This window comes from Falco naumanni, chromosome 5 (assembly GCF_017639655.2).
Source record: "Falco naumanni isolate bFalNau1 chromosome 5, bFalNau1.pat, whole genome shotgun sequence".
NCBI classification, from domain to species: Eukaryota; Metazoa; Chordata; class Aves; order Falconiformes; family Falconidae; genus Falco; species Falco naumanni.
In genome coordinates, this window is record NC_054058.1 from 79,106,237 (window position 1) to 79,133,817 (window position 27,581).

At 39.6% G+C, this 27,581-nt stretch overlaps 1 protein-coding gene across 1 annotated transcript; it reads right to left on the minus strand.

Moving 5' to 3' along the window:
• Positions 1-926: 926 nt before the first annotated feature.
• PPP1R3A (protein phosphatase 1 regulatory subunit 3A) lies at positions 927-27,581 on the minus strand. The gene is made up of 4 exons (XM_040596716.1): positions 26,788-27,581; positions 6,163-6,221; positions 5,915-6,051; positions 927-3,676 (listed from the first exon to the last, which is right to left on the minus strand). Exons 1-4 carry the CDS (start codon positions 27,579-27,581, stop codon positions 1,145-1,147), a joined length of 3,522 nt encoding a protein of 1,173 aa, XP_040452650.1. The 3' UTR covers positions 927-1,144.

Consider the following 27,581-nt stretch of genomic DNA (forward strand, 5'->3'; position numbering starts at 1 on the left):
AACATAATTTTTCCATCCTTTTCTCTCCAAACTTTGGGCATGACCCTGTGTGGGAGACCCATGATGTTGGAGCAGAGGAGCCACCAGCATGCCTGCCCCATGGGATCAGTCTGGGATCTCCTTAGGGCAGATAGCAGGCTTTTCTGGCTCACCCAAACCACACAAAGCAGCCTCACAACACCAGGGCTAGGTCCTGTGTTTTCTCTTGGTGTTTGATTAGCTCTAGGTAACAAGCCACAGAAAAGAGCAGTAAACTGAATTCAGACATGCTCAACACAGTCATAACACTCCTTTGTAAAATTTATTTAATGCTTTGTAGATATGTTCAAGCAACACCGATGAAAAAGTCATTCAAAGGCTTTGTCTGGAATAACAGTTTGGTGAATTTCTCAGTTATGTCACACAGTCCTTATTGACAAAAACCAAAAACATTTGTGCATGTGAGTGAATGGTAAAGAGGCCTGTGGCTGTGGCCTTCAGTCACTTCAGGGTAGAAACAGCACATCTATTCTGCTATGCAGTTACATCCTGAAAGTTACATGACGTTACTGAAGTCAAAGCCTTAAATTTTTCAAACAGGGGTACTGCTGGAGCTCTAAGTCAAAACAATGAAATAAAAATTTGGAAAAAAATATTAACCTATCAGTGGATGTCATATTTCTTAGAGCATTGGCTAATTACGCTAGTAGAGTATGCAATGTCAGTACCAAAATACTGAGTTGGTTTTCATATCGTTCCTTGTGTTGTTATATACTACACAAAATTTTAGAAAAAAAACTCCCAGAAAAATATAAAGCTTTATTGCAAAAGAAATTAATGCAAGAAAATGGTGGTTTTACATACTAAAGGGATATGAAGCATTGCTTCTTCGTATCCTGCTAAGGAGCAACAGCTGTACTTCATTTTAACTTGACGTGCTTCAGAACTCATATTCATATAGGTATTTAATGATCCAAACATAATGGTCCTATATAGTATAATTACTTATATGAAGGCTCAACTTCATATGTAACCTTTTAAAAAAGATGCTTCAGTGGAAAATTTACTTTGGTTCTATCAGTGTATAAGCTCTTTAACAGTGAAAATGCTTTGGAGGGGTTGGAGGCTATTGACCATGGATCCTGAGCACATTTGACAATCAATGTTATTCCTTCTTGATAGACTCCTTGTTTCTTCCTCCTTCGCAGTATAGCCAATACAGGGAGAACAGGTAGAGTGCAAGACAAACCATCAAATCGTAGTGGTAGAGTGTTGCAGCAAACAGAAGAAAGAAGAAGAAATAAAAGATTTTGCAAGCAATATGTTTTAAACCTGGAGACTCACTGGGTAACTTAAGTGCTTCACTCTTCCGGTTAGACACATCTGCAGAATCAGAAATGTGCTGGCTTTCCTTCTGTGAGTCGTCAAGCCAGTTTAGTGTTTTCCTCTCAGTTATTACATGGTCAGATTGAGAGCCTGTCCCTCCAACTTCTTTGGTAGGCTTATTAATTAAAACCTCTGGACTCGATGACTTCTCTTGTTTGAACTCTGCTTGATGGGAACATTGACCTATATTCCTTCCTCTTCCTTCTCTAGAAATTGCTGTGTCTGAAGTGGAAGGTACTTCTTTTTCTTCAGCTTCAGGAGAGAGGATTTTATTAGTACATGTCATTTCATTTGGTAGATTTAAAGCATACCCTGACTCAGCATACACCTTATCAATGACTTTGAATTCAAAGTGTCTATACAGGTGCTCCATATCTCCTGCCACTATGGACCCTTCAGAAGATGCCAGTGAAGAGCTTTTATAATGGTAACTGGGCACAGTATTTGTACCAGAAGGTGGCATTTTTGTTTCAGCTTTAGCATGTATATAGGAAAGTGTACCAACGTGGCTTTCTTCCCTATACAGCTCTGCGGCTTCCTTGCTGTATAGATGCTTCTGGGTGCTCTGGGGACATTTAGATACTTCTGAATATAAACCTTGCTGCAAACCTTCTTTCTCTCCCGTAGCAGAAGCCTTTACTGCTTCTCCTACAGGTAGAATATTGCCAGCATCTGGTTGTTCTTTGGCACATTCTTCCCTGCTATTGCACAGAGACACCGTTTCTCCTATCAGAGTTTCATGTACGCATGCATTATAAATACCTAAACCTGATTCCTTTTCAAATTCAGTGTCATATAATACACCCACTGTGTTGAGTTGACAAAGAGCATAATGTGAACCATCATTTCTCCCTTCATGTGTATCAAACGCTGTTTCCTTTTCCTCTGTGGGCCTGTCACTTAGTGCAGTCTCTTGAGGTAGCTTAGCAATTACTGCTTTTTCACTGGCAGACATTTTTTCTGGAGCACTTTCTGATGTTGTTTTAATTATATAAGCTGTACCTGCCTTTGCTTCCTCCGTAATACCCTGCTTGGAGACAGAAGGCTTTTTACAACTCTCTGCCTGCTGGCAGGTAAACAGCTCCTCTGTGGAAGCTGCACTCCGAGGCCCCATGTCCCCCCTTGCTCCCCACCAAGCCTCATCACCTGTCTCTTGCCACCTCTGCTCCACAGGGTTGGCTTGGCTCTCCTTTTCCATCAGTGTTCCTCTGGTGGTGGTGTCTGACTTTCCTCTGTCTTTTAACCTCAGGAATCCTCTGTGTCCCCGCGTGTCTTCAGCTCCCCTTTCATCCCCCGGGGAGGGTGCCAGCGCAGCCTTGGGTGCCTGTTTGCTGTCTTCGGATGATGGGGGCGCCGCAGTCAGCGCATTTGCAGCACGCTTTCTGTGTGACTTGAAAGGCTTGGGTGCTTCCTCCTCACCGATTAGTGCTAAGTCTGCTACTTCGATGACTTTCTTCTCGTTCCCTGTATCAGCGTTGTAGTTCTTTCCCGGCATTTCACCAACTCCTTTTTCTTGTGTATATTGGCTTGTTGTGGAATCTATTGAGACATCAGCATGTGCAAAAGTGTCAGCATATACATCTCCTCTTAAATGTACCCTAACTTTGCTTTCAATCATCTTGATTTTTCCTTCATTTTTGTCAGCGTCTGACAACAATGAATCCAAAGTTTGGTGAGACATTTGCGGTGCCTGATGCTCCGGAGCTGGATTAGCATTGCCATCCAGTGTCCCTGCTATGCATGCATTTAATTGCATGGATTCATCATGCTCTGGAGAAATGCTTTCTGGTCTCGTTTCACAGGCCCCTTTTGAGGTATCCGAAGCATCCTCACTGATGAATAACCTCTCCATCATCTCACTTCCTGAGGCATTATCTGTTTCACCTTTTGAAATATCTGTGTGGATCTCTCCTTCTCGGCTTGAGACAGTAGCCGTAATATCGATAGCCTCATTCTGCTTTGTCCCAGGAAAATATTTTGCCGATAAAAGGCTTTCACTAATACCAGTATGTTTCAAAGATCGCTCACCACTGTTTACCAAGCTAGTAGCGACTTCCTTCCCTGATGGCTGACTATTATAATCCCTCAGGGAATATTTAACTTTATCTTTTAATTCTCCTCCTATCTCTTGTGAAGTGTTTTCAGATGAGGAACTGATAGACACAGGGTGCAAGTCACTGCTTCTTTCCGTACAGGTTAGCTTTTTCTCCAATCTTTCAGTTTCACTTGCAAAATTAACTGGTTCTGTTGTGTATAAATTCCTTTCATCTCTGGAAGAGGTACCTCTAGCTCCTGTGAAATGCTGATTTAGCTGAAACAATAGAACAGAAAAGAATGATCAAAAAGTGCTTTGCAAAAATATGCCAAATGAAGGAGGCAAGATTTCCTTATGGAAAGTTTTGTTTTCAGTAGCAAAGCTTTTATGGAGATGTTTACCAAACCATTTGCAAAATTTGCACTGTATGTATTTTTCAACATAGGTAATGAGCTTTATGGTGGTGCTGAAAGGAGCAGGAAATAAAATAGCATTCAGAACCTTCTCTTTTTATTCATGAGTTCAGTAAGCTGCTAGTGTATTTTATACAAATTAAATCTGAAGAGAATATTCCCTTAAAGGGAGGCTAATTCATTCTCTATACATTCCATTCTAGGTTCGGAGAAAGGGAGGTATGGGGCAAGGGGGGAGGATTGGGACTTAAATGAGGGCACTGATACAGTACATCAAAGCCAGGTGATGTACAATATTGTCCGGTAAAACAAAGACACATTTCACACTGACAAATACTGTAAGGATTATCTGTGCCTCATTTCTCTCAGGGACCCTTTTACAGGCTTCAAACCAGACTGTTTTTAGACAATCTGGTAAGACATGAGTTGGAAATGAGATCAGCAAAGTAAAAAGGCCAGAAACTGATCACTCTCCCTCCAAGCTCCCAAATATCATATTGTATTATTCAGCTATGCCTGCTTGTCATTGCACTCTCTTCTCACTTTAGCACAGTCACACTGATAGCACTAGCTGATCAATTAGAGGCTAGCTTCTTGGGCACCCCTTTATGCATTTGCACTTGCTGTAGATACCCCCATTACAGTTTCTCTTATTAATATGTTTTCTGCAAAGCCTCTGCAAACTATTAATAGTAAAACGTCACTCAAAGAAAAGTGAGGGAGCTAATGTCTCTGCAAATTCTGTTTTAATGACCCTCTGCCAACCAGTGCTCAAGTGTATTTGAGTTCTTCGGTGATGCCAACTGTCAGGATTTAACAGTGAGATGCCTGTGTTTTTTTCCCCTCTTCATAACTGACATTTGCATGATCTCAATAATTATATGCAAATCTTAACGATTTCCCCTTCTTCTCACATAAGGCTCATGTTACTTGTCAACTGCACAGCTGTCTTGTGAGCCAATGCCTGTGCGTTTCAAAGATTTGGTTTTATTTCCATCTATTATAAACCTTCATTGTTTAATTCATTAAAGAGTGCATAGCGCAAATTAACATGTAAATTATAGCTCTCCCTTCATTTATTGTATGGACAATCCTGGCAATTGATAAACAAACGGTTATATTTGATCCTGCTTTTTGTAACAGGGTGGACCAAGAACAACAAGGGATTTTAAAGGTCCTCCTTTTTATGTTTCACCACACCAAAAAAAGATAATAAAAAAAGGAGACATTAACTTCCAGGCAATGAAAGGTCCCACAATAGGCAACAATTTTCAACTTTTTTTAGGTAAAAGACCAGAAAAAATTATATTCAAATAACAGGAATTTATTCTCTCTATCAGTAAGAAAGAAAGAAGAAAAAAAGAATGGTTCTCATCTTCCTCTCCTGTCTGATTCAGCATTCACATTTTCACAGGTGATAGCTATTATAATCTATGATTATGAATCTATGCACCCAAATGATATGAGCTGAGAACAGACACTGAGAATAATAGATTGCTGTACGTGTCTCATTTATTGCCATTTTTTCTTTCATACTGAAAAATGCAAGCCAAACCACACATACACAAATCCAAATAGATTGAATGTTCACTGAGTGTGAAATTTATTACAAAAAAATGTAATGTCAAATACTGATATAGAAAAATCTGCTATTATAAATATATCTATATTTATTTTGCTCATGTCTCATGTTACATAGTTATCCTTTGAAAAAAACCAACAGCAAACACTACCATAAATATAAGAATTATACTAAATATAAAGCATTTATTTAAGACTATTCCCATCCTAGAAACTAGGAGGGGAGATTTTTGAAATGCTGCTCTTCCGATTCCTTCGAACTGTCATTTAGAACCTCTGATAAAGAAGTAAAAGGGAGAAGTCATTAATTTAAGACCAGAAAAAGTTGATGCACTATACTGAAATCAAAGCACCTTCTATTGTTGAATCAGTTAGAGATTCAATGAAAGTACAGACCAAGGCTTTACATTTGTAAATTAGTACATCAGTCAGCTCTGTTAAAAGGGGGCATTTCACCAGCTTTGAAGCGTAAATGGATTCAAATCATTTAATACTGTAGATATAATTGTATAACACTTACCAGCAACTCTAATTCTTTTTCATCATCTTCGTGATCACTCTGGTTGTATTCTGCATTTCTATCTTTTATATTTTCATTAGCTGGTTTGGTGTCTTTGTCTTCTGCTTGTGAATAAACAATCTCTGGGATGTTTATGTCTGAAGAGTTAACAAAAACACACTTGAATAATTACCATGAGGTTGTTTGTTACACTATTTTTTTAATTAACAAGTGCAGTAAGGAAGAACTAATTAAACTGGGTATTGTACCTGAAGTCCTTGAATAATTCCATGTATCATCATCAGACGTTGCCAATATTTCTTCTTTGCTGTTAAACAAAAGGAACTTCCTGTGTTATTCTGCAAAAATTATTGTTGTAATTCCTCTTAGACTGAGATATAAAGGCCGCTAGTTAATTACACAAAATGCTGAAAGCTGTCTGAAATTCTGAAAATAACAGCTTTATAAAATGTAGGGGGTTTTGAGTGACCTGATATTAAGTCTTGGTCAAAGAAAGAATTGGCCAAGAAAATGAAAATGTGTTGACCTTCAGATTACATTGCAAAGCTGATGGGTTTTCCCAGGCCTTTTCTGAGAAAGCAGCACAAAGGTGATTAGATGGGTCAGTGACAGGAGAGCGTAACTTTGGGGTCAGGCAAGGGTCTGGAAGGATATATGTGTTCAGGAGACTGGGCCTCTCTCTTGCTTGTATTTTTCAAATATTTGTAAGTATACAGAGATCGCTGGAAAAAAAGACATCTTTGTTACCTGAAATAAATCAAAAGATTCTCCCTGCATGTATACAGTATAAATCCTGTTGCTAAGCTATGCCTGGTCGGCAGGAATGAATTCTGCTTCCCTGCAGCCAGTGCAAATTTTGCTGTGGCTTTGCTGGCTGTGAAAACAAAGGCCAGGTCCAACAAGACAAACACCTACAGAGAGATGCTGAGTGCCCGCAGTCCTCATCAATGTCAATGCAAAGTGATAGCAGTTTCAACTGCGTGCTTATAGGCATGTAACCTTTAGTGGAAAAGGGGGAAAAATGTAAAAAGAATGTCACTTATGTAAAATGAAAATTATTATATTACTTCTAATGACTTCTCTATGAGGAGCAATTTTATTTCTGTAGGTCTTAATTTATGCGTTTTTCAACCAGCCGTCCACCTCTGTTACTGAAAATTACTTTCTAATTTTCAAATATTAATCTTTTCCCCTTCTATTTTCTCCTAGCGTCTTTCATTTGAATTGATATAACATTAACTCTACCACCTAAATGCTTAATTCAGAAGGAGGATGCTAAATTTATACTCTGTTAAAAGAACCTAGACATCAACTGTCACCAACTTTTGTAAAACTGAGCCTTTATAGGGATTGCCAGACTAAAGCGGACAGAAGATCCTGCCCATCTGGCTTCTGATATCTGACACTGGCCACCATCAAATACTTCAGGGGAAGATGTAAAGTTCTTGTAGGAAAATACTTAGTGTAATTTGCACTGCCCTATTAAATTTCCTCTTGGCCTTCTGTTGTTAGAAGCTGTCCTTGAAGCACAAGATTTAATGCTCTCTCAACAGTTCTTTTTCACCATTAATTGCAATAACGCTGAATATTCTTGCTATCCATATGAATGACATGTCGCTCTTCAATTCTGGTACATGCATAGCCTCCAAACGTTTCTCACTCTCCTACTCACACCGAGTTGTACTTTCCCCTGCCAGCAGTTGCTACAATCTGCATTTCATCCTCAAACGGTTGGCAGAGCCAGGCCCTTGTTTTTGGTAGATCTGTTGGGGATTTTAAGGTAAATCATTACTGCTTATTATTTATACATCATTATTATTATTTTTTCTTTACTGTTCAAATGCATGTTACATCTAGTTCCCAGTTTTCTTCTGCTTTCTCACATCTTTTTCACCTACCTGTTTCCATAAGCCTAGACACTGTGTGGGTTGGGGCGTAACCATGAGACAGATGCATTAAAGGTGTTAATAGGGTGTCTGCAAAAGTCCCAGATTAGGAGCCAAGACATGTATAACGCATGAGCTGAGTCACTCACCCCAAAATAACAATCCCAAAGCCACACGGGCACAGGAGGAAACCTTCAACTGCTATCCAGTGGGAAAAAAAAGAATGTCTCAAAGCTTTTCTTTGAATGTAGCTGGCTACCTGTATCATTTAGCCATATAGATGCAACTCTCAGGAAGGAACGGAGTCTGACATGTTTTTCTCTTTCAAGAAGCATTCCCAGAAGAAGGGGAGATGTTGATGCCCATAATAGTCTACTGGCAGTCAGAGCTCGCATCCAAGATGCAGTGGCACGTTCAGCTTCTATCATGCCCTGATGTGATTAAAAACCTCACTGCACACACATCTGAAAAATACCCTGATTACCAGGATGCAGACCATTTAAGGGAGAAACTGGAGGGCAGATTTGCCTGCTGTTCTTGAAGTTGGATGTTCAAGCAAGACCCTTATTCTTTACTCTTCATTCCTTGGAGAAAATAGAAACTGGATTCCATCCCCTGTACCCTGCATTCCCTATCCAGTGAAAATGTTTGGGTTTGATTACAGCTTTTCAGTGTAAAATACAGATACAGTCTTTGATTAAGGATGCTAAGGAGAATTATGTGTTTTCTGAACCTTTAAACAGGTATAAAAATATATATAAATATATATATATTATATATAAAAATAAGCAGGTATAAAAGCTGTTTTAAGCTGGATGCTTATGGGTGTGTGCCAAGATGGAGTTTACCTTGTCTAGCCTTAGTTTTCTAAGCATCCGTGCTCACATGTACATCACCCCTATCATCAGCAATAAGAGATTAACACTTCCAAAGGGAGAGTTGTTCCCACTGTCACAGACATCATAAGTGAGGTGGTGTGATGCATCCTTCTCTGCCTCTGGAAGAGACTGACCATAACGGGAACCTACAGTGACTGCCTTAGGCTGGAACCGTAAGTTTTAGACAACTGGAAACAGCTGAGTGAATCTCACTTTGCAACTCTAAATTCCAGCTGGAACACAGCTATTGAGTTTTAGTGGCTGGGGCTGTAACACGCGGTGTGCGACCTGAGCCCCTCAGTTTTATGGGTTTTGTGATTAGAATTGAATTTGTCCTTAACTCTTGTTCTAGTAGTATCTGGAGTCCTGGTTCATAAGTTTCTTTTCACAGCTGCAACGTAGGTAATGAATAGCGATGATAATACAGCCTCACAGCCTGGATCCACACTGCAGGGCTTGTCACATAACTTCTTGCATGTTGCACTGAATTTTGTAAAGGTTGCTGGTTTATAGCCCATTATTTGTGCACACTGTCCTGCAAATACCTGAGTACAGGGAAAGTCAGTGTAACAGCTATTTTCCTTATTTTACTTCTACATCAGAAATATCTGTCATCATATAATTATTCTGGTGGGAAATCTAGAATTAACCTAAATTGAGCATGTTGATACTGCAGTCTTTGAGGGTCACAAGGAACATAACAGCCATTTAACAGCACTACTTCAATCTAAGAAGTGATATGAAGATGCTGAGACTACCTACACAGGTGCATAAAACTACAGAGCAATCTCAAACATGTAAGTAGACTCCAAAGAGTGAAATGCTTCCCAAAAGCCAATAAAATTTAGCTCTTTCATTGAGCAGTGGCACTTACAAGGTGTTTGTCTAGTTAGTAAGTTTTTTGATTGATCGGTTTTCTCTGAAAAGTCCTTAGCTCACTCTCAGAATTCCATGAGCAGATTTTTAAATTATAATATCAATTAAGTTTTTGTTTTATAAACTAATTATCTCACTGCATTATGGAGGGTGGTCTAAATGTGCCTACATTTTTTAGTGATAGACATAAAATTTGTGTTCTGTTTAAAAACATTTATTTTTAAGTGATCCAGGTGTTCTGACCACATTGTGAGCTGGGAAAATCCATATCAGCTGATGCAGTTCCCCTCCAGCATAAGTACCTGTATAGCTGCAGAAGCTCAGCTGCATTTTCTCCTTCAGGTGAATGAGACACATCTTTGTAAAGTACATCAGGAACTTAAGAATTCCTACCAGCTTAAAAAAAAATCCATACAAACCAATAAAACCCATATGCTCACATGATTCAATCTTGATGGCATTATCGTTCCCTTGGACTGAGTGATAGAAAGAAATTGGGAGTGAAAACAGGTTATCACTATAATTTGGCATTTAGCGAGAACAAATGGGAAGTTTAAGGACTGGTTAGTAGGACTGAGAGGACTGAAAATTTGATGGGCATTATGGGAAGGAGTTCAGAAGTCCCAAAGTTATGTGGAATTGGCATCCCAGAGAAAAAATGTTAAACTTTGAATCCAAAAGATGTGAGAAGTAGATAAACAGTGTACAAGTGATGAGAGAAAAAAAATAATTAGCCAATAAACAATATTTCTTTCACTTCAGAAAGGGTTCAGATAAAGGAAGACATGTCAAGGCTTTGGAATTAGTCTTTTTGAGGTAAATAGGAATTTTTTTTTAGAAGTGAGGTTTGATCAAGATTTCAGATAATCTATAAACCCACAATCAAAAGACTTCTAAACTTTTCTACCACAGTGCCAGTAATGGTGCAGAACCTTATAGGATCAGAGGTCTTACAGGGTGTAACTTAGAGGAACAGAGATTTAGATAATTATATCATTTCATGCAGCCTGGGAGTGGAACTTGGTGTTTAAATATGCTCCAGTTAAGAGGAGCAGATGATTTCCAACACAAAGTACTGAGAGACCCAACAGAAGAAATCACACATTAGTTTTAAATCTTTGCTATTCAAATCTATCAGACTGGTCTTGATACTACTGTAACACTATCAGAAGAGTAGGAAAAGTAGTGGCTATATTGAGGAAAAAGAGGAGAAATAGTGTCAGGGCAACTACAGGCCCAGGTGTCTTCAAAAAGTTTTCATGATAAATTTAGAATAAAACTTAAATGAGAGAATAAATACAGATAAAAGGAAAATGGTATATAAATGCCAGGCTCACCTGGTAATATCTGTCTTTGATAAGATTACTATATTTCCCATGTCTAAAAATCGGTTATCTAATCTATCTGGACTTCATTAAAGAATTTTTTGTGCGGCCACATGGGAAATTTATTAATTAAACTGGAGAAGAGGGAGATGAGTACAAGAGCTGGGCGGTGGAAGAGGGGCTTTGTGCCAAGCAGGGTCCCACGAGCTGGGCTGTGCAGGGCTGGCAGACGTCACCAGAGGATTGGAGAGGACCGGTCGTGTAATCAGACTTACTCAGTCATGTTATTACAGACCAACGCACAAAAAGTCAAAGTTAAATTAAATCCATGGCAGATAGGAAGTTGGGAGACATCACTGATGCAGAGGAGGATTGAAAGAAATGGGTGGCCTGGAGGATCAGAATAATAGATAAGGGATGAAATTCAAATTTATAAAGTGCCAGCTTATACATTTAGGGATTAGAAAGAGTTTCTGTCACAAAATGAGGGCTCAGAAATTGGAAGAAATAGGTGAACAATAAAAAATTGATTTGTTTTTGGAATGAAATATTTCCAAGCCAACAGGGTGAGATGGCTGTGGCAACAAGGCAAACAGTCTGCAGTAATGTGTCGGAGAAGGTATTCCCAGTAACAAAAGATTTCCACGAAATATTCATGTCACAGCACCAGGTACTAGTAAGAACTCCTCTGGAACATTTGTATATGATGTTCAAGAAAGATTAATTCAAACTGGAACAGCTGCAAAAGAAGACTACAAGGAGATTGGCAGGATGAAAAATCTATATTAACCAAGCAGATAAATTTAGTATTTCTATTTTCAGACTAGCAAAAAACAGTCTGAGAGGAGAAATAAATGCCCTCTATTAATATAGCAAAGGTGTAAATACTGAAAAGGCAGAAAAGACATCAAGCAGTAGGACTCTGATAGTGTATTAATAGAAAGATTTCACAGCACCATTTGTTGTGGAAACTTAAAAGATCTGTAAGCATTACAGAAGTATATTCTGTAATTTTTCAGTGCAAGTAGCAGGCCCAAGAAACTGAGGAAGTCATGGTATGAAAACATGGAAAGATTTTTGTGAACGGGATTATGCAACACATTTCCCAAAGGGATAAGGCTTCATGGTCCCGTAGTCGCAGTCCAGCCCCATTTCAAATGCTCCCACGCAGCTCTGTGCCCTGAGAGTTATGCTTCCAGGAGCACCCATTTCCCCGTGGAACAGCAGGTGCCTTTGGTCTGCTCTGAAACAGGTTTGGGACTACAGCCAAGGGTACTCGTCTCTTCGAGACGAGTGAGGTTGTTATAGCTTGTCCCGGTTTTAATTCACACACCAATATTTGCCAAAAGTTGTGCCTGTATATTTGTACGACACGCCACACTTGGTCACATTGCTCTGTGTCATATCTACTTATGCTAGATCTTAATACCTAAATCACAAGATATTTATTTTACAGAATGTGGGAAAAGGATACAATTGTTGGAGTATGGAAAGATGAAAATGTACCTGTAAAACTCTGGAAATTAATGCAGTCTGAACATTTTTATGCAATCTAATTTTTAAAAGAAAATGCGGGAATATATTATTTAGTGTTAAATTTAGGGAGGTATGGGGACATTAGGGTATTTAAAAAATATAAGTCTAAAATATTTAGTTAAAAACATGTAATGGGGGAAAAAGTCAGTAAAATTTTATTTAAAAGTCCCAATAGGCTTAGGGTGTCACAGAATCTTTCATGTTTCTGTTTTTTACTTTAAGGTGGATTCAAAATCAAGAAAATCCTCTTCTACACTGAAGTTGAGATGAAGCTAAAATGTCCTTATGAAAGGAGCTGGCAAGACTGAAGTTGCTAACCAAACACTAATTCTATTTTGATTTCAGGTCAGATTTTTAAACCTAAGAGGAGCCCAATACAGCAGCAACCTTTGATGCAACTAGAGCTTTTAGATCCAGTGTTGAAAATATCCAGCCTTGCAGAACAATGGTGCCAGTGGGATGTAAACATACAAGATCCTTGAAAAGAAGTAGTTAAATATGTCAGCAATGTTTTACTGAGAAGCAGAAGAGCAAAAAGTAAATTAGTGCCGATAAGTGCTCAGGTTTGAGATGTCACTGGAGCATCCAGCACAGAACTGTAATTCCACAGAGCTGTGGAGAGGGAAGGGCTGGCAGTTTGGTTTGTACTTTTGTATCATTAGCAGCACACTTCATGTCAAAAGGAAGTAGAGAAGGAAACAGCTGCATTTATTTAAAAAAAAAACAAACAACACCCAAGCAACAACAATAATTATTTTAAAAATTTCATGGGCACATCGGAAGTAGAAAGCCTATAAAAGGTTTGGAGGAGTTGGGTTAAAAGCACATTGATGAGAAGCTAAATAAAGGATTTTCCACATGTAATTCTGAACTTTAGTAGCATTATATGCAATGTCATTCAAAACCCACAAACATGCAACAAAAATAAATTTATAATGGAGAAGGCATTTTGGAAAGCATTAGGAAAGACTGTGTATGTGTGAAGTTCTAAACAGAGCTTTAAAGTTCTATCATATTGTTTGTAAGACTCAGTAGAGTAAGAATTCAATCATTATTTTTTTTTAATAACATAATCCCCCATAACATTTAGGTTACTGGAAAATTACATTTAAAATATTGCTTCATTTATATTGGCCTTAAAAAAAAAAAAAAAAAAAAAACAAAAAACAAAAAACAAAAAACAACAACAACAAAAAAAACACCAGAAGAAAATATTAGCAAAACCAATTCATGGAAAGAAAAAAATGGAAGAAGGGGAAAAGCCCTAGTACTATATATAAAAAAAAGTTAAAAACATAATCTTGATTCTGGTCTCATTATTATGGTGATGCTACCACTAAAGACACATCTCACCACCATCTGGCATCTAGATCCAAATCATGTCCTGACATGTCTCTTTGTATGACAACTCACAAAGGGGGTTCAGGAGCTGCCAAGGATCCTGGTGTGGATGTCCGAAGTGTAGACCTTGACTTCCTTGTGATGGTGTCTCCATATTTAATTCTATTCTATCTTCCTCACTGAATATATGAACTAAATTCTTAATGAGTAAAGATAAACTCATTCCTTGCCTCATAAGTCTCAGGTGAAAACTCACTATAGGAACAAACCTCCTACTGATTTAAACTGATGCCCATGTTACAAACTGTTGAAGTTACAGTCTTATAATACAACCATTTCACGATTTCTTATCACACATGGTTCTTGGACTCAAACCCCGGGGCAGCCAGAGAATTCACAGCCCAGCTCAAGCCAGAGAGGTACAACCTTGGCTTGAAGCCACCTTTGTGCACACTGCGCCTCTGCACAAGCCAGGGTCCGTGAGGTGCCGTGGAGATGGCAGGGAGGCTGAGGGTTACCTGCCCATGCACTGCCATACCTTATTTCTCTTCTGGAGTATTTCTAACATGGCAGACTGAGCCTGCTGGAGCCGTGTCAAACAGCCTCCCCACCAAGCAATGCTTGACCATTTTATTTTTAGGCGCGTGAAAATCGAGAGGCCACAAAACATCTGCAGCAGAGCCGCATGTGGTGGGACATCTTTAAGCACAACCACCTAAGTGTGGTGGAGAGAAGCCATTAAGTGCATGCTCAGCTTCCCAGGAGCAGACCGGTACCGTGCACAGAAGCTCCAGTGCCCAGCAGTGGCTGGAGCCAGCCAGGATCTGGCCTTGCCCAGAGGTCCACCTGCAAGGTGTGCCCACCAGGCTTGGAGCTTCCTCTGCCTAAAGGAGAGAAAGAGCCCTGGTAATGCTAAGGAGCAAAATCATTCTTCTGGCAGGAACCGGTGCTTATTTCTGATTTGTTTACCTGCATATTTTGTCTAAACGAAGGCAGAATATTATTTTTATGAACGGTATGCTCTCATTTGGAATTGACACTAATGAATGCAAGGCCCTTTCCCCCTCTTGTTTGTACCATCAAATTAATTAGCTCTACTGTGACATCAGTATTTTTCTCAAGCAGTTCAAGGCTTGAGCATTTCCCTTTCTTTTTCTAAAGGGCATCTTCAGTGCCCTTTATCTACCATAAGAATCATGCATCAGTCCTATTTTTCACAACTAATGCTGTTTATTATAAAAACTGATTGTGATGTGAAGATTTTTATACTCTGTGGCAAATTGCCCAAACAATTACTGTAAATGCATGAGCCATAAACTGTACTGCCAAGGACACTGGTAGGTTAGCTCCTATAAAAGAAACAATTAGAGTCTGAGGTGAAAATAATAGAGATGAGATGACAGTTATTGAAAAGGCAGAACATCCAGTTTAATGTTGTAAATATAGGTTTGTGGATTACACTGATGGTTTTAAAGTGTTCATGGCTTATTGAATGGAATAGAATATTACATACTTTAGAACGGGGCCATAATTATTATTCCTTTTTAATTGTGATGTCTGATGCATTTGTGAACAGTTGTTGAGAACACCCTCACATTATACTGATTCTAGTTCTAAATTATCATCCTGCTCCAAGGGTTGGGTTGGTTTTTTTTATTATTTTACTTTTTTAGCATTTTGTTGTTCAGGGTCTGTTCTGAACAAAGTATTTTCTCTTGAGGAACTTAGAGTGCTTAGAGGGTTACAGCAATAATTATTTCAGTTTCAGCCTACACACTTCACTGCTTTAAATCATCATTAGAAGTTTCATCCCTCAGCAACTCCTGCTGAGACAGTCTTAGGCTCCTAGAAACAATTAGATAAGAATAGCTTATCTTTATAGCAATTTGTATACAAAGGTATTGATAAGAATTTGCTAGAAATTAAGGGCATACATTTTTCTCTTAGGAACCATCTAAATACAGAATAAGATTTCTTTATGATTGGTAAACAATTTCAATCTTTCAAACCAGATTTGCAGCATGTGAATATTAGGTTGCATTAAAATGATGTTTGTCCTATAAGAAGACGTGTTCCAACAGACTATGGCAGATACGAAGAAAATACAAGAAAAGGGACATTACTGCACGACAAAATTAAATGACCCTCTGCTCTTTTAAGAGAGGACATAGGGATAAAACCCAATGAAATAAAATTCAAATATTAGACCCTAGGGAGAGCACTAAACAACTGGGTACAGAATTATGACTGGCAAAGGAGGCAGAGGAGCTGGGCACGTAAAATCAGAACTGCAGAAAGTCTGCCCAGGGTTTGGAGGAGAGGACAAATTGAGCAGCAGAGCAAAGGTTGCTTGCAACCAGTGAAAGGCAGTCGGTGTCAACGCTGCAGCATGTGTGAGCTCTGAAGTACCAAATCCATTAGGGATGGGGGGTGGGAGGGTGGGAAGCAGTAAAGTGGCTCTGAAAGAAAGTTGTGAGGAAACTAAGTACTCAGCTGTATCACCTTTCAGGGAAATGCTCTAAGTCATTTTCAAGCTTTTATACACTGTTAAGAAAAGCTGATCTTAATGCTAGCAGGGGCATCACAGCTGCGCTGGAAACTGATGCTGCCAGGCTGAAGTTCAGGGAGGTGGGGGGTGGGGGGGGTGGGGGGGCAGAGCTGGGGCAGGGGCTGGGCTGGGGCCTGGGCAGCTGGCTGTGTCCTCCGGCTGAAATAGCTGCCTCCTACGAAAACTCGAGCGAGAGTCCTGGTGACTAGAGCTTCAATCCATCAGAAACCAAACCCGTTACAGGCAGACCAAGACTGCAAAGGGTGGCAGGAGCTCTTTGCGCTGCTGTCTGTGCTGACAACAAAGCAGAAGGTGAGTGGAGCTCAGCAAGCACCACCCTTCCTCACTCCTGGGCTCCTAACGCACACACCTGAATTTCTGCTTGCCAGGTGGCTTTCTGAAAACACGGCCAGTTCCTGCTGAAGAGCTCTTCAGCTCCAAATGATCTCTCCTTGTGGAGATGTGATGTTATGTGTGCCTGAACTACAAGGTTGCTATTGCCATCATGTGTGGCAGTATCGTTCTGTTTATATGTTGAATTTTTTCAGGAGGTGTTTGAAAAATAGAAGCACAATAGAAAAATAATGTGTTTTAAACAATGCAGAAAACAACAACTGAAATCACATCGTTAGAATCCAACTGATTGAGACCACACAGGAAAAGACTCAGAAATTAATGCAAAAACTGCAAATAAAACCAACAGCCATAAATGAATAGCTGTGTGAACATTAAGTAGAAATTACTGAATAATATTTAAAAATATTACGGCATTACAAGTTATGCGATTAGAATGAAGCTGTACGTAAAATCAGAGCCCTTATTACAAATCTAGGCAAGATTGATTTTCTTATATGACCTTCACCTACCAGTGGTATTAGAAAAAGGCTCAATCTAGTTCTTAGTAAATAGGTGTCACCAAACAAACAGGACTGACACTAATTAGCTCCCTTGTTGCTAGTCAAGACGTAGAGGATAGAGGCAGGGAGACAGAGTGACCCTGTTCGTCATTAGAGTGGTAGGTGAGGATATTTGCACACTGGTGTAGCAATGGGGGCTTGCACTGCAGCTACCATTTCAAAACTACGCTGTGAACAGAGGACTGAATGATCAGGAGAGCCAGTCTTTTTGCATGAAAATAGAGCCACAAAGAACCTCTACTGAAATGTTTGCAATCTGAGGAGGACAGTAACATTAATCTGTGGTATTTCCCCATCTTGGGGAAATACCCCTTTGTTTTGGTCATCTCATCTAAGAAAAGGGGCCGACACCAGGAGAAGAGAAAAAGCAGGCACGCAAAAGGACAACTAAGGATTGTCAGTAGCTCCTAAACAAGGAGAAACTGGAAAGGAAGTTTGGAAAGCAAAGTGGAAAAAGATGCTCCAAATAAGCAGTATATAGTATGATGATTAATCATATCAAGGGGGACAATTGATCAAGAGAGAAGCTGTAAGGGAATTTGAGTGGTTTTTCTGAAATGATAATTCCCAATAGGGTTCAGGCAATGTTTGTAATAAACCAATTTTTATTAAGATTATTGGATTGGTGCTATCCAGGGGATTATATTTTCCAATTACTAATATTTTCATTTTTCAGTCTTAGTTTATGATTGAAGCAGGGACATAGGTGGCACAGAACAAAATGCATTGGCTTGGTTTGGGATGAGAATAATCATAGCCTCAAAGCAAACAGAGTCCCAAGAAATTAGTCTTTATTTTCTAGCTCATTAAAAAAGACCTTGAGTTTTAATGGTAAAACATTCGTACACGTTTTTAAAAAATAGAGCGGTATATCTGTCCATTTGAAGATTTTACTGCCGTACAGTCTGAACCAGGAGCCCAAAACCAATTTGGTGCCACGCTCAAACCTTTAATATAGCCCTATCTATCCCCAAGGCTCATGACTATAGGTATGAAGACTGCAGAAAAACCTGTGCATAATGCATCAGTTGTACCTCATATGAAGCTACAGCGATTATGAACAGGAAGACTGCAACTTTTTTCAGGTCCTTTTATAGCTCTGTCATGAGTGTTGTACCTTATTATGATATCCACATAACAATGATGAAAAGAAGACAGTTCAGAAGTCTTGTTACACAGCTGTTTTTATATGCAGATTGGTCAGAAAACTGTGTTGAGTCCTTCAGCAGAACGGGCTACCTACTTCAGAAACAGAGGATTTATTTAGGAAAGATTCCCCTGGACAGGGTTTGATCTATTGACAGCTCCACTGTGAATTAGTAATGCAGGACCTTACTGTTGGGGTGCTTTTCTCTAGGGCCAAGATGTTGAAAAACAGGAAAAGGTGAGTCAGGAGTTGTTTCCTGAGGCTTGGCCTGAGGTCAGAGGATACGTTTGTCAGCTTGCTATGTTGTCTGGAAGGGACATGATCAAATATCAAAATGGTGTTGTAGAAAAGAGTTGGGGGTAGGGCCCCTCTGTTCTCTTGCTTCTTTCTCCCACCGTTTTGAAAGATGGAAGAGGAGAAAAGCAAGTACCACCCACAGGTCTTGCATCTCTCTCAGGTTGTGTCTATTTTGGCTACATCTGATAGGAAAAAGACCTTAGCCTATGTGCCATCTGGTCTTTCCCTGGAACTCACATGATAAAAACAGAGATGAAGCAGTGCCCTACTGGCATGTCAGAAGCAAGTAATTTCCTAGAGGCTGACTGCAGTATGCTGAGGCACGTATGCAAGAAGGTGACAGATGCCTTACAGAGACCGTAGATAGATAGATGGCAGTCAGGTGAGACTAAGACACAGATACTACCCCTGGAGAGGAGAACGGAATGGGTGACCACAAAAAGCCTTAGCCAGTCGTTCTTGATAGAGGACAACTATGATCCAAATCTTGGAAAAAATTGTGAATTCAGTAAGTATCTCAAGATGATAAAATTCCCAGGTGCTATCACGAAAAGGACTTTTATAATCTTTTGTTTTCTACATGTCTTACTACCACACAGCAAGAAGGCAGCTGTGTGATAGGTAGCAATATTTCTATCAAGAAGACCCAGAATATAACCTAGAAGGTGCTTCTACGGATTTATTAGGCTAGCTGGGGAGAAGGAAAGACTGAAAAACTCCCCAACCCTCCTCCACAACATGAAGTGTTTGAACACCTTTATCGTCCAGCAGCCATTAACACCATTACAGGGACAATAATTATGCAGCAAAGCAGCATGTAAATGAAAATCCACTTGGTGCACCTCAGTTCAAGGTAAGAAAAACCTGCCAGCTTTACCTAGTTCACATTCAACTGTGTAGCTCAGTGCTCTTCAGTGCTATTAGTAACCAGGAGTAATAAATCTTTGGGTTTAGTGTCAGAGTATCAGCTGGTTCCACAGATCAGGAGGAGAGTGGAGAGACACTAAGAAAACCAAGCCCCCCATTATGCTTTGGCATATCAACTAATATTTTCTTGTCACTGAAGGGCTAGGGATCAAATAGCCACTTCTAACATGCTCCCATGGTGTTTAAAAGGTCTTATCTCTTCCTTTGCCCTATGACAGGGACTGGATTTAACTTACAAAGTATTTGTTTGGACCGTTTTTTTCTTCCTTTCCCAACTGAGAAGATAATCCACATTTTGTCTTAAAAATATGATGTACGATTGGTTCTCTGGACTTCCACTGAAGCTGAATCAATTGCTTCAATTTCATAGCTGCAGTGCTGCGGCTGGATCATGGCTTAAAGTTCATAATCAGAATAAACAGCTCAAATGACACTGGTAGTGAATGCATTGAATAAATATGGCTCTCAGTTAATGTTTCACTGACTTCAAACATCTTTTCAAGACTAACATTTAGCCAAGTCAAGGTGAATGCAATGGAACAATTTTTCTCCAACTGAACATTTATGAACGGCAGTACCTGAACAGTGGACAGGAGACAGAGTATTGAAACAATCATTACCAGACTAGTTCAATTTGCAAGACAAAAGAGTCATTGAACAATGGAATACAGGAGTTCATTTAGCAATATATTTCTATTTGTCCAAAGGTTCTTAATCAGTGATCTGAAAGAGCATAGAAATAAGCTCCAGTCCTGTAAATATTAACATTCAAGGATAATTTTACACACACAGAGTTCTACAAAGTTCAGTGAGACTCCTGATGTTCATTAAATTATTTATTGTGCCTGTTTCAGGATGAAGCCAGTTGCTGCATTAAAGAGCTCTAAGAATCAGTTGTAATAGTGTTACAGTATTGGCATATTTAAATAAGCTGATGAAATTGTAGCAACTGCAAAAAAAATCTTACAAGTGTAAAGCCAAGCAATGCATGTATAATTACAAGTACTTATTGTATGGTTGAGAAATGATACTCACATTAGAAAGCATCACTTTTATACAGTTTTATGCAAACAAGTGAAAAAGCTTTATAGCAATCAATATTTCCCATACATTAAAGTATAAATTTCTGTTCTGTGACATTGGTGAGAGCAGTTTCTAGGGTAGATCATGGACGAGAATGAGAAACCACTGATACTAATAAGATCCAGAGTAAACACTACGCTAGGATTGCCAGTAAAGGAACATGCTCTTTTCATATGTTGTTACTTAAAAGTTCAGAAGCTTCTTTTAATATTTCCAGTGCAATAAATGGATGGCACATGGGTAGCACAGGTCACAATCACCAAAAGCAAAAATGAGTCAGTTTTTTAGTCTTCAGGTGTTCTCCGATTAGGAGACCACGAGTATGGTTAGCTCATGTCTAGGTGCCCTGTGCATGCCATTCTCATCCATAACTTCCCCAGTTTCTTTGCCATTTCTGTGACAGAACTCAAAGCCTTATGCCATTAACTTAGATATCTGTCTTTAGGGTCTTTAATATATTTCCTAGTTCAAATAGTAAGTATGCCTGGATTTTGAAATATTATGATTAGACGGATAGAAAAAAGACCATTGAGCGTAGTTCCTAGCCACATAGGATTGTTCCCTGTAGAATATTTTTCAAGTAGTTTATCTTAGCTTATTTTAAATGTCTTTGGAGGGTAAGGCTGCATCAATTTCCTTAAAAGATAACTCTAGAGTCACTACTGAGAAGCATTTCTAATACTCAGTCTCGGTTCCACAGCTTGCTTTTACCCGACTTGTCTGAATAATATGTTTTAGATCACCTGAAATAATTACCCTGTGTCCCTGATAATCACAGTCTTTAAGTACGTGGAGAAGTCTTGTTTTGGTGCCAGTGCTACCAGCTCCTACAACCAGCAAAGACTGGCCTGGCAATGGCCAGGAAGCAAGAGAAGGGCTGGGAATACTAGGTCAGATTGAACAGCAGAGCGATGCTGCTTTTAGCTGGCTCTCTGTGAATGGATAGCTTCTCTAGCAGCTGCTCTCCTGGTAAAAACAGTGACTGCAGTCACTCCCTAATAATAGTAATAAACTTTAGTCAAATCCCATATCTGTGTGCTGATCAAGGTGTAACTTGTGACTTCAGATGCCAGAAACAACCTTGAGATTAAACAGCAGCACACAAAGGCGACATGTGTTTTAACACCTTTTCTGCTCTCCTTTTCCCTTTCTGATTATGATGCGCAATAAGCAAAAGAACAAGGATTAAAAAGGCACGTCATTTAAATGCCGTATTTTAAATGGACCAGCTGGGAATAATACAGTTGTTCCTCATAACAAAGTACATGCAAAGCTATTTCCAAGCATATTCCTCAAAAGTCTTTGCCTTTTTTAATCCTATCATGCAGTTTGTGGGAAAGGCCAAGAGATGCTGATGCAGGACTGCGTTTCTGGGGCAGCCTAGGCACTGGTTTGCCATCTGTCTGGGGAAGATGGACTAAGCACCGTGCAGTCCCACCAGGATGGATCTTCAGCAGCGTACTTCCTTTGCCTTCCATCAGAAAGGGGATGAGACAGCAGCTGAAGACAGGAGAGTACTCATGCACAGAGGACGTTTTCTCACTGGCAATTTCTTTAAGACCATTCAGGATTTATGATGCTGAAGTTGGCACTGGTGGCCCACAGACCCAGAGTTTTTAATATCTTCCTTCTCATCGCACGTTGTACATAGAGCTTCTCACGTGAGACATTGCCCTATTTTGCGATCTGTTTTAAAGTGGCATCACAGGGGGAAGTAAACTGATGCACTGTCATTCAAAGAAAGGTACAGTCTGGCAATTATGAAGAAAAGCACAGGACCAACATCAGTTCAGAGCCATACACTTGTGGGCTCAGATTGCTAAGAGGGGGATAACTCTAAGAGTTAGGATAAAACCACTAGCCTCATCCTTCTTTGTCAGAGGACAGGAGTCCAAATACACATTTTCCTCTTTTGTAAAACAAATTTCACGCTTATCAGCCATTTTTCTTGTGCTTTTGCTCCCGCTGCTCTCTTGGTAGATGGCAAACCAGGACCAAGCACAGAAATGGGGCGCAGCCTCACCAGTGATGGGGAAAATGGTTTGCAGGTCGTTATCACTGTGCCGTGCAGCACGATCTACAGGAGTTTGCCTCATGCAACACACAATCAGTCCCTGTCTGATCAGATGGATGCAGGAGCCTGGGGTCCACAACAAAATCATGTGGTCCAAACCTGAGGACCAGGAGAAATTTGTGTTCAGAATCATTAACCATGTCCCAACAAGCACGAGAATCAAACAAAAAGAGAAAAGAGTGGAGCTGATACTTCGCATTTTTCTGAATGTTTAGATATATGTGTATATATATATGATAGAAATCAGCTGGTTACTGACAGAAGCTCTCTTTTCCAGTGACAGCCTTAGAATTTTAGAAGCAATTTTTTTTTCCCCAAAGTATATTTATGAGTATGTGTTAGTTAAATGCATGCTTTCAGACTGACTAAAACATAAATTAATTCATTCAAATGTTATTTTTTCAAACTATATTTTGTGCCTGTGACTCCTTTCAAGATTTTTGAAAAGCACAAAAATTGTTAAAAATTTATGTTAGAAAGAATCTTAGCTTGGAAAAATACAGTTAGAAGCAAATACCTTATGAAACCTTAAGAGAAGACTATTTGTTCATGCCTAGACATAGAAGCAAAAGCAAACGAAACATGCAATGAATAGGCAGGATTTTAAGTCATGTGACTCTGAATATCCAAATTAGACAGTTTTCAGCGTTAATTATTCCATGCAGTTTTGCTTTTCACTATCATTTTTTTGGGGTTCAACTCCTGAGGGTTAAGTCCATTTTCATTTTATCTCTTAATAGTGGTATCAGAACCCACCCCATTGCTCTCATTCACACAACTTTGTCCTGGCTCATATTCTTAAGGGTAACATGATACAGTCATACTGTGTTTCCTCAGTAACTTCCTCTGAAAGTGCATATTACTCCTTTCACTTAACTAACGCAACTAATCCTCGCTAATGACATTTAATGAGCCACGCAAGTATGCCCTTGCTTAAATGCTCTCTGCTTAAAAACCAGAATTCTACAACAGTCATATTTTTTAACTGAATAGGCAAAATGCACATTTTAAGAAAAAGTATAAATATCCCAGAGTGAAGATTTAAAAAAGAAAGTTATTCCAGGTTTCTAAATTTGAAATAGAGGCCTAAAAATGTGTCCTGTTAAAATATCCTTGTATTCAGATTGCTATAAAGAAATCTTCAATTTAAGATGTGCAGCTCATGGGCATGGACAGCAGTATTCCTTACCTGCACATTTATTTTTTGAACCATAAGTAAAACTGTTATTACTTCTGCGTACATGTGTTTGCATTGCCACAGCTCCTAAACAAGCTAGTTATGGTCCAGGACCCCCACTTTGCTAAGTGTTCAATAAACATGCAGAAAAGCATATATAAATGCTGCAGAGTTTATCATTTGAACATAAAACAAGAGGTGAGAGAGAGATGGGCTGGTGGAGGAGAGCTGGGAAACAGGCAGCACTGTTCGACATGAAGTGAAGGAGTCACAGCACATCAGCAGCCTCACTTTGCCAATTTTGGGGGGTTTGTTTTTCTTGAGCTTTTTTCTAGACATCAAAGCAAAGGAGTCTTAATGAGGGTCTGAAGGAGAATAATGAGGTACTTTTGCAGATGTCTGCAGGGTGTTCCTCCTCACTCAAAGGGGCAACATGTACAAAGACTCTTTGAAAAACAAGTGAGCAATGGAGGTTGGCATCTTAGTTCTTTTGAAAGGAAAGGCCCTGATGCTGACCTCATTTACAGTGGTGAAATCTGTAACTCCTCTGAAGTCAACGAAGTCCCTGTAGCATAAGATTGGTCCTGGATTACAATCTGCCAGAACTGTCTTTCAGAAACCTTGGTGACCACTGAAACCATACTCCAAAAATTCTTTCAGCTCATTTTTATGTTTACTGTAAGGTCTCTTTACATCCTTCTGCCACTAAAGAGGGTCTTGAAAGTGTACATTAGGCAACTGTTTGCCAAAAGTGTGTAGAAGATCTTAATGTCAACAAGAATCTGACCACTTTCATTTTAATATCGCAAATATGCATGTGTATTTGAATGCATGAAAAAATATGCACATATATGTATATATACATATATATGTATACATACATACACACAGTCCTCTGCAGCCTAGTATGGAGGGTTACAACTTTACACTCTGATTAGAGACAAGGTGATTTCATATTAAGGAGTAGACATGTTATCTCCTTTCCTATTTTTTAAAATATCTCTCTGTCTGATTTACATATGATACATTTAGCATATACATGTAAAAGAGGATCCCCCAAAAGAAATGCTTCTACAACTTATTTTAGGACTAGGCATATCACAGAAGACTTCAGGGAATTAAACTGTTAGGAGTCATTTGACCTTAGATGCCTAATTGTATCCAAATTTGCAGGTCAGTCCTAAAAGCATCTGGAAGCCCAGGGCTCACTAAATTAAGACTTAGCTCTCCGTGTCCATCATCTGCTCCGTATGGGCTACCTGAACTCACGCTGAAGTCAAACTGCCTGCATATGCTTGTGGTATTTGATATCACAGCCCATCTGCAGACGATCTCAAGCTATCTTATTTACCAAGACTGGGTCATGTGATGCTTCTTGAAGGACAGAAACAACGTAGAGAACCAGGCACAAATGTCAAGATCTGACCACACAGCAGGTAAAGGCATCACCCCCTCTGCTCTGACGTACTTCAACGTTCCCCCCATGGAAGCATGAGTGTGGTGACCCCAGAACTGGACCAAGGGACACTTATCAGGAGAGCTTTGTGGACTGGCTATGAACCTGGGTTGGCCTCAGAGTAGCCCCAGTGACGGTCCCACACCATGGTGTGGACGGAGGCACTAAGCTGTATGGCTCACCACTCCTCACAGGGCTGACGTGCAGCTGGGGCTGGCTGAGGCTCTCTGCACAGCGAGTCTGGCTTTTGGGAAGGGAGGTTCTGCACAGGGGAAGCCTTGGCTGTCTCCCTTCTCTTTAAGCTCCCACCACGGCTGCGGTTTTGCTCCTCTTTTCCCACCAGTGGAAGAGCAGCAGGGAAATCAAACCGCCCTGCTTTACTTGGCAGGAGTATAGGAACTGAAAACTCCACATGAATTCAGTTCTGGGACCTAAGCATTGCAAAGGATGCTGCAGGTAAAGTATAGGTTTGGTTCTGCAGAACTCCAACTGATCTATAGCAAGTTTGGTAAGCAAAAAAATTGAGAAATAGATGTTGACAGGCAACGTTGTTTTGCTTACAGAAAGAAGTTAAAAACAGAGTAGGGAGCCAAAAGTTACTAGTCCTGAGTGTCTCTTCATGCGGCATTAAGTTATAACTTAACTACTGACACTTTGCTCTGTAATTAACATAGTACTTGCCTACATTTACTTAGAATAATATATATGAGATAAATTCTACATTTTTTTTCTTTAATATATTACCAATTCTGCCTTATAGATCATTATTTATTTCACTATTTGTGAAACAGAAACATCAGCCAGTGGCAGGAAAAAGGCATTATTAACCTAACATACAACTTGCAGAACAGCCCAACCACTTGCAGAAAAGTTTTTCCCAGCTATTCTAATTGCAGTAGGATCCTTCCCTGAGTTACCAGCTTGCTGAACCACCAGTGCCATTTCTGTTCTAATAATTTCATGTAGAGAATGGAGCATGAAATAAATCACATGAAAACCCAGGATTTGTTTTGCTTTTAAATTTTTGTTGACTTACCAAGGAAGTGGATGTAAAGTGTTTTAACTGTACAGCTACCTCAATCTGGAGCAAAGCTCTCACTGGTATCAGCTCAATTTATATCCTACAGGGATCAAAATCAGTACACAGACCATAATCTATAGACCCTCACACTACTCAAATGAGTGGCATGCATGCTATATATTAAAACTATGATCCCAACCAATCTGTCTGCAGAAAACTACTGACTGATATATACGAAGGCTGTACTGAAAACAAGTCTTGGTCTAACTTATCAGTTAAAAAACACAGTAAGAGAAAACAGAGTGGGCAGTCTTAGCTCCAGCTAGCACACTTAGAATTAGCTAGCTATATTGCAAATTACCAGAAGTTAAGATGTAGCCTCACCTGCTTTGTGTTGTCTTTAAGCAGCCTTTAAGATGTCTATCCGTAACCTCTTTGTGTGGTTTATTATCCACCTTGGACACAGTTTCTTTCTTGTGACAAATCAGTGTGTAATTCTTGTCGTCATTGTTTGCCCAGAAGGTACCAACCGATGTCTCGTAGCGTATACAGAATTCCACCTTAGCTCCATCTTTCTGGTACGGAGGCACCAAAGAAATCTTAAAGCAGAACTGATCTGTCTCACTACCACAAGAATTAGGCATGAAGTCTGCAAGGATATCGTAATAACTGAGCCAGTTATTCAGTGTCATTCGAACATACACCAGTTTTTCAAAGGATACATTGAGGACTCGTATGATGCCGTTCATACAGGTAATCCCAGGCAGGAAGACGATTGACTCTAACAATACTTTCTGCTCTCGCACTTTTCGCAAAAGCTCTTCTTGCGAAGCAGGCAACGTAAAGAGTTGAGAGAAAAAAAATTCCTCCTGAGGGAAAACTTCATCTTCTATGTCATCATTTTGTCCTGTATTTGGAACATCCCAGGTATCAAACTCTTTAACAGACACAAGATCAAACCCAAATGCATCAGCAAATGAAACTTTTCTTGCGATGGTGGTGGGGGTATCTGCCTCCTCTTCCTCTGAAGAAGCAGAATTCCGCCTTCGGGGTAACGGGGAGAAACGCTGTTTAACGTCAGGTTTAACATCCTCATCCTCTGAAGAGAAATCGTTTACTGTGGGGACTTCTAATAAGTTAGCCCTGCTAACCTGACCAGGTCCTTCGAAAGACTCCAT

Coding starts and splice junctions, on each gene's coding strand:
- PPP1R3A (XM_040596716.1), bottom strand. CDS start 27,581: ATGGAGTCTTTCGAAGGACCTGGTCAGGTTAGCAGGGCTAACTTATTA. Junction 6,052..6,162: donor GAATTATTCAAGGACTTCAG/GTACAATACCCA, acceptor TTAACTCTTCAG/ACATAAACATCCCAGAGATT. Junction 3,677..5,914: donor AAAAAGAATTAGAGTTGCTG/GTAAGTGTTATA, acceptor CTATTGTTTCAG/CTAAATCAGCATTTCACAGG.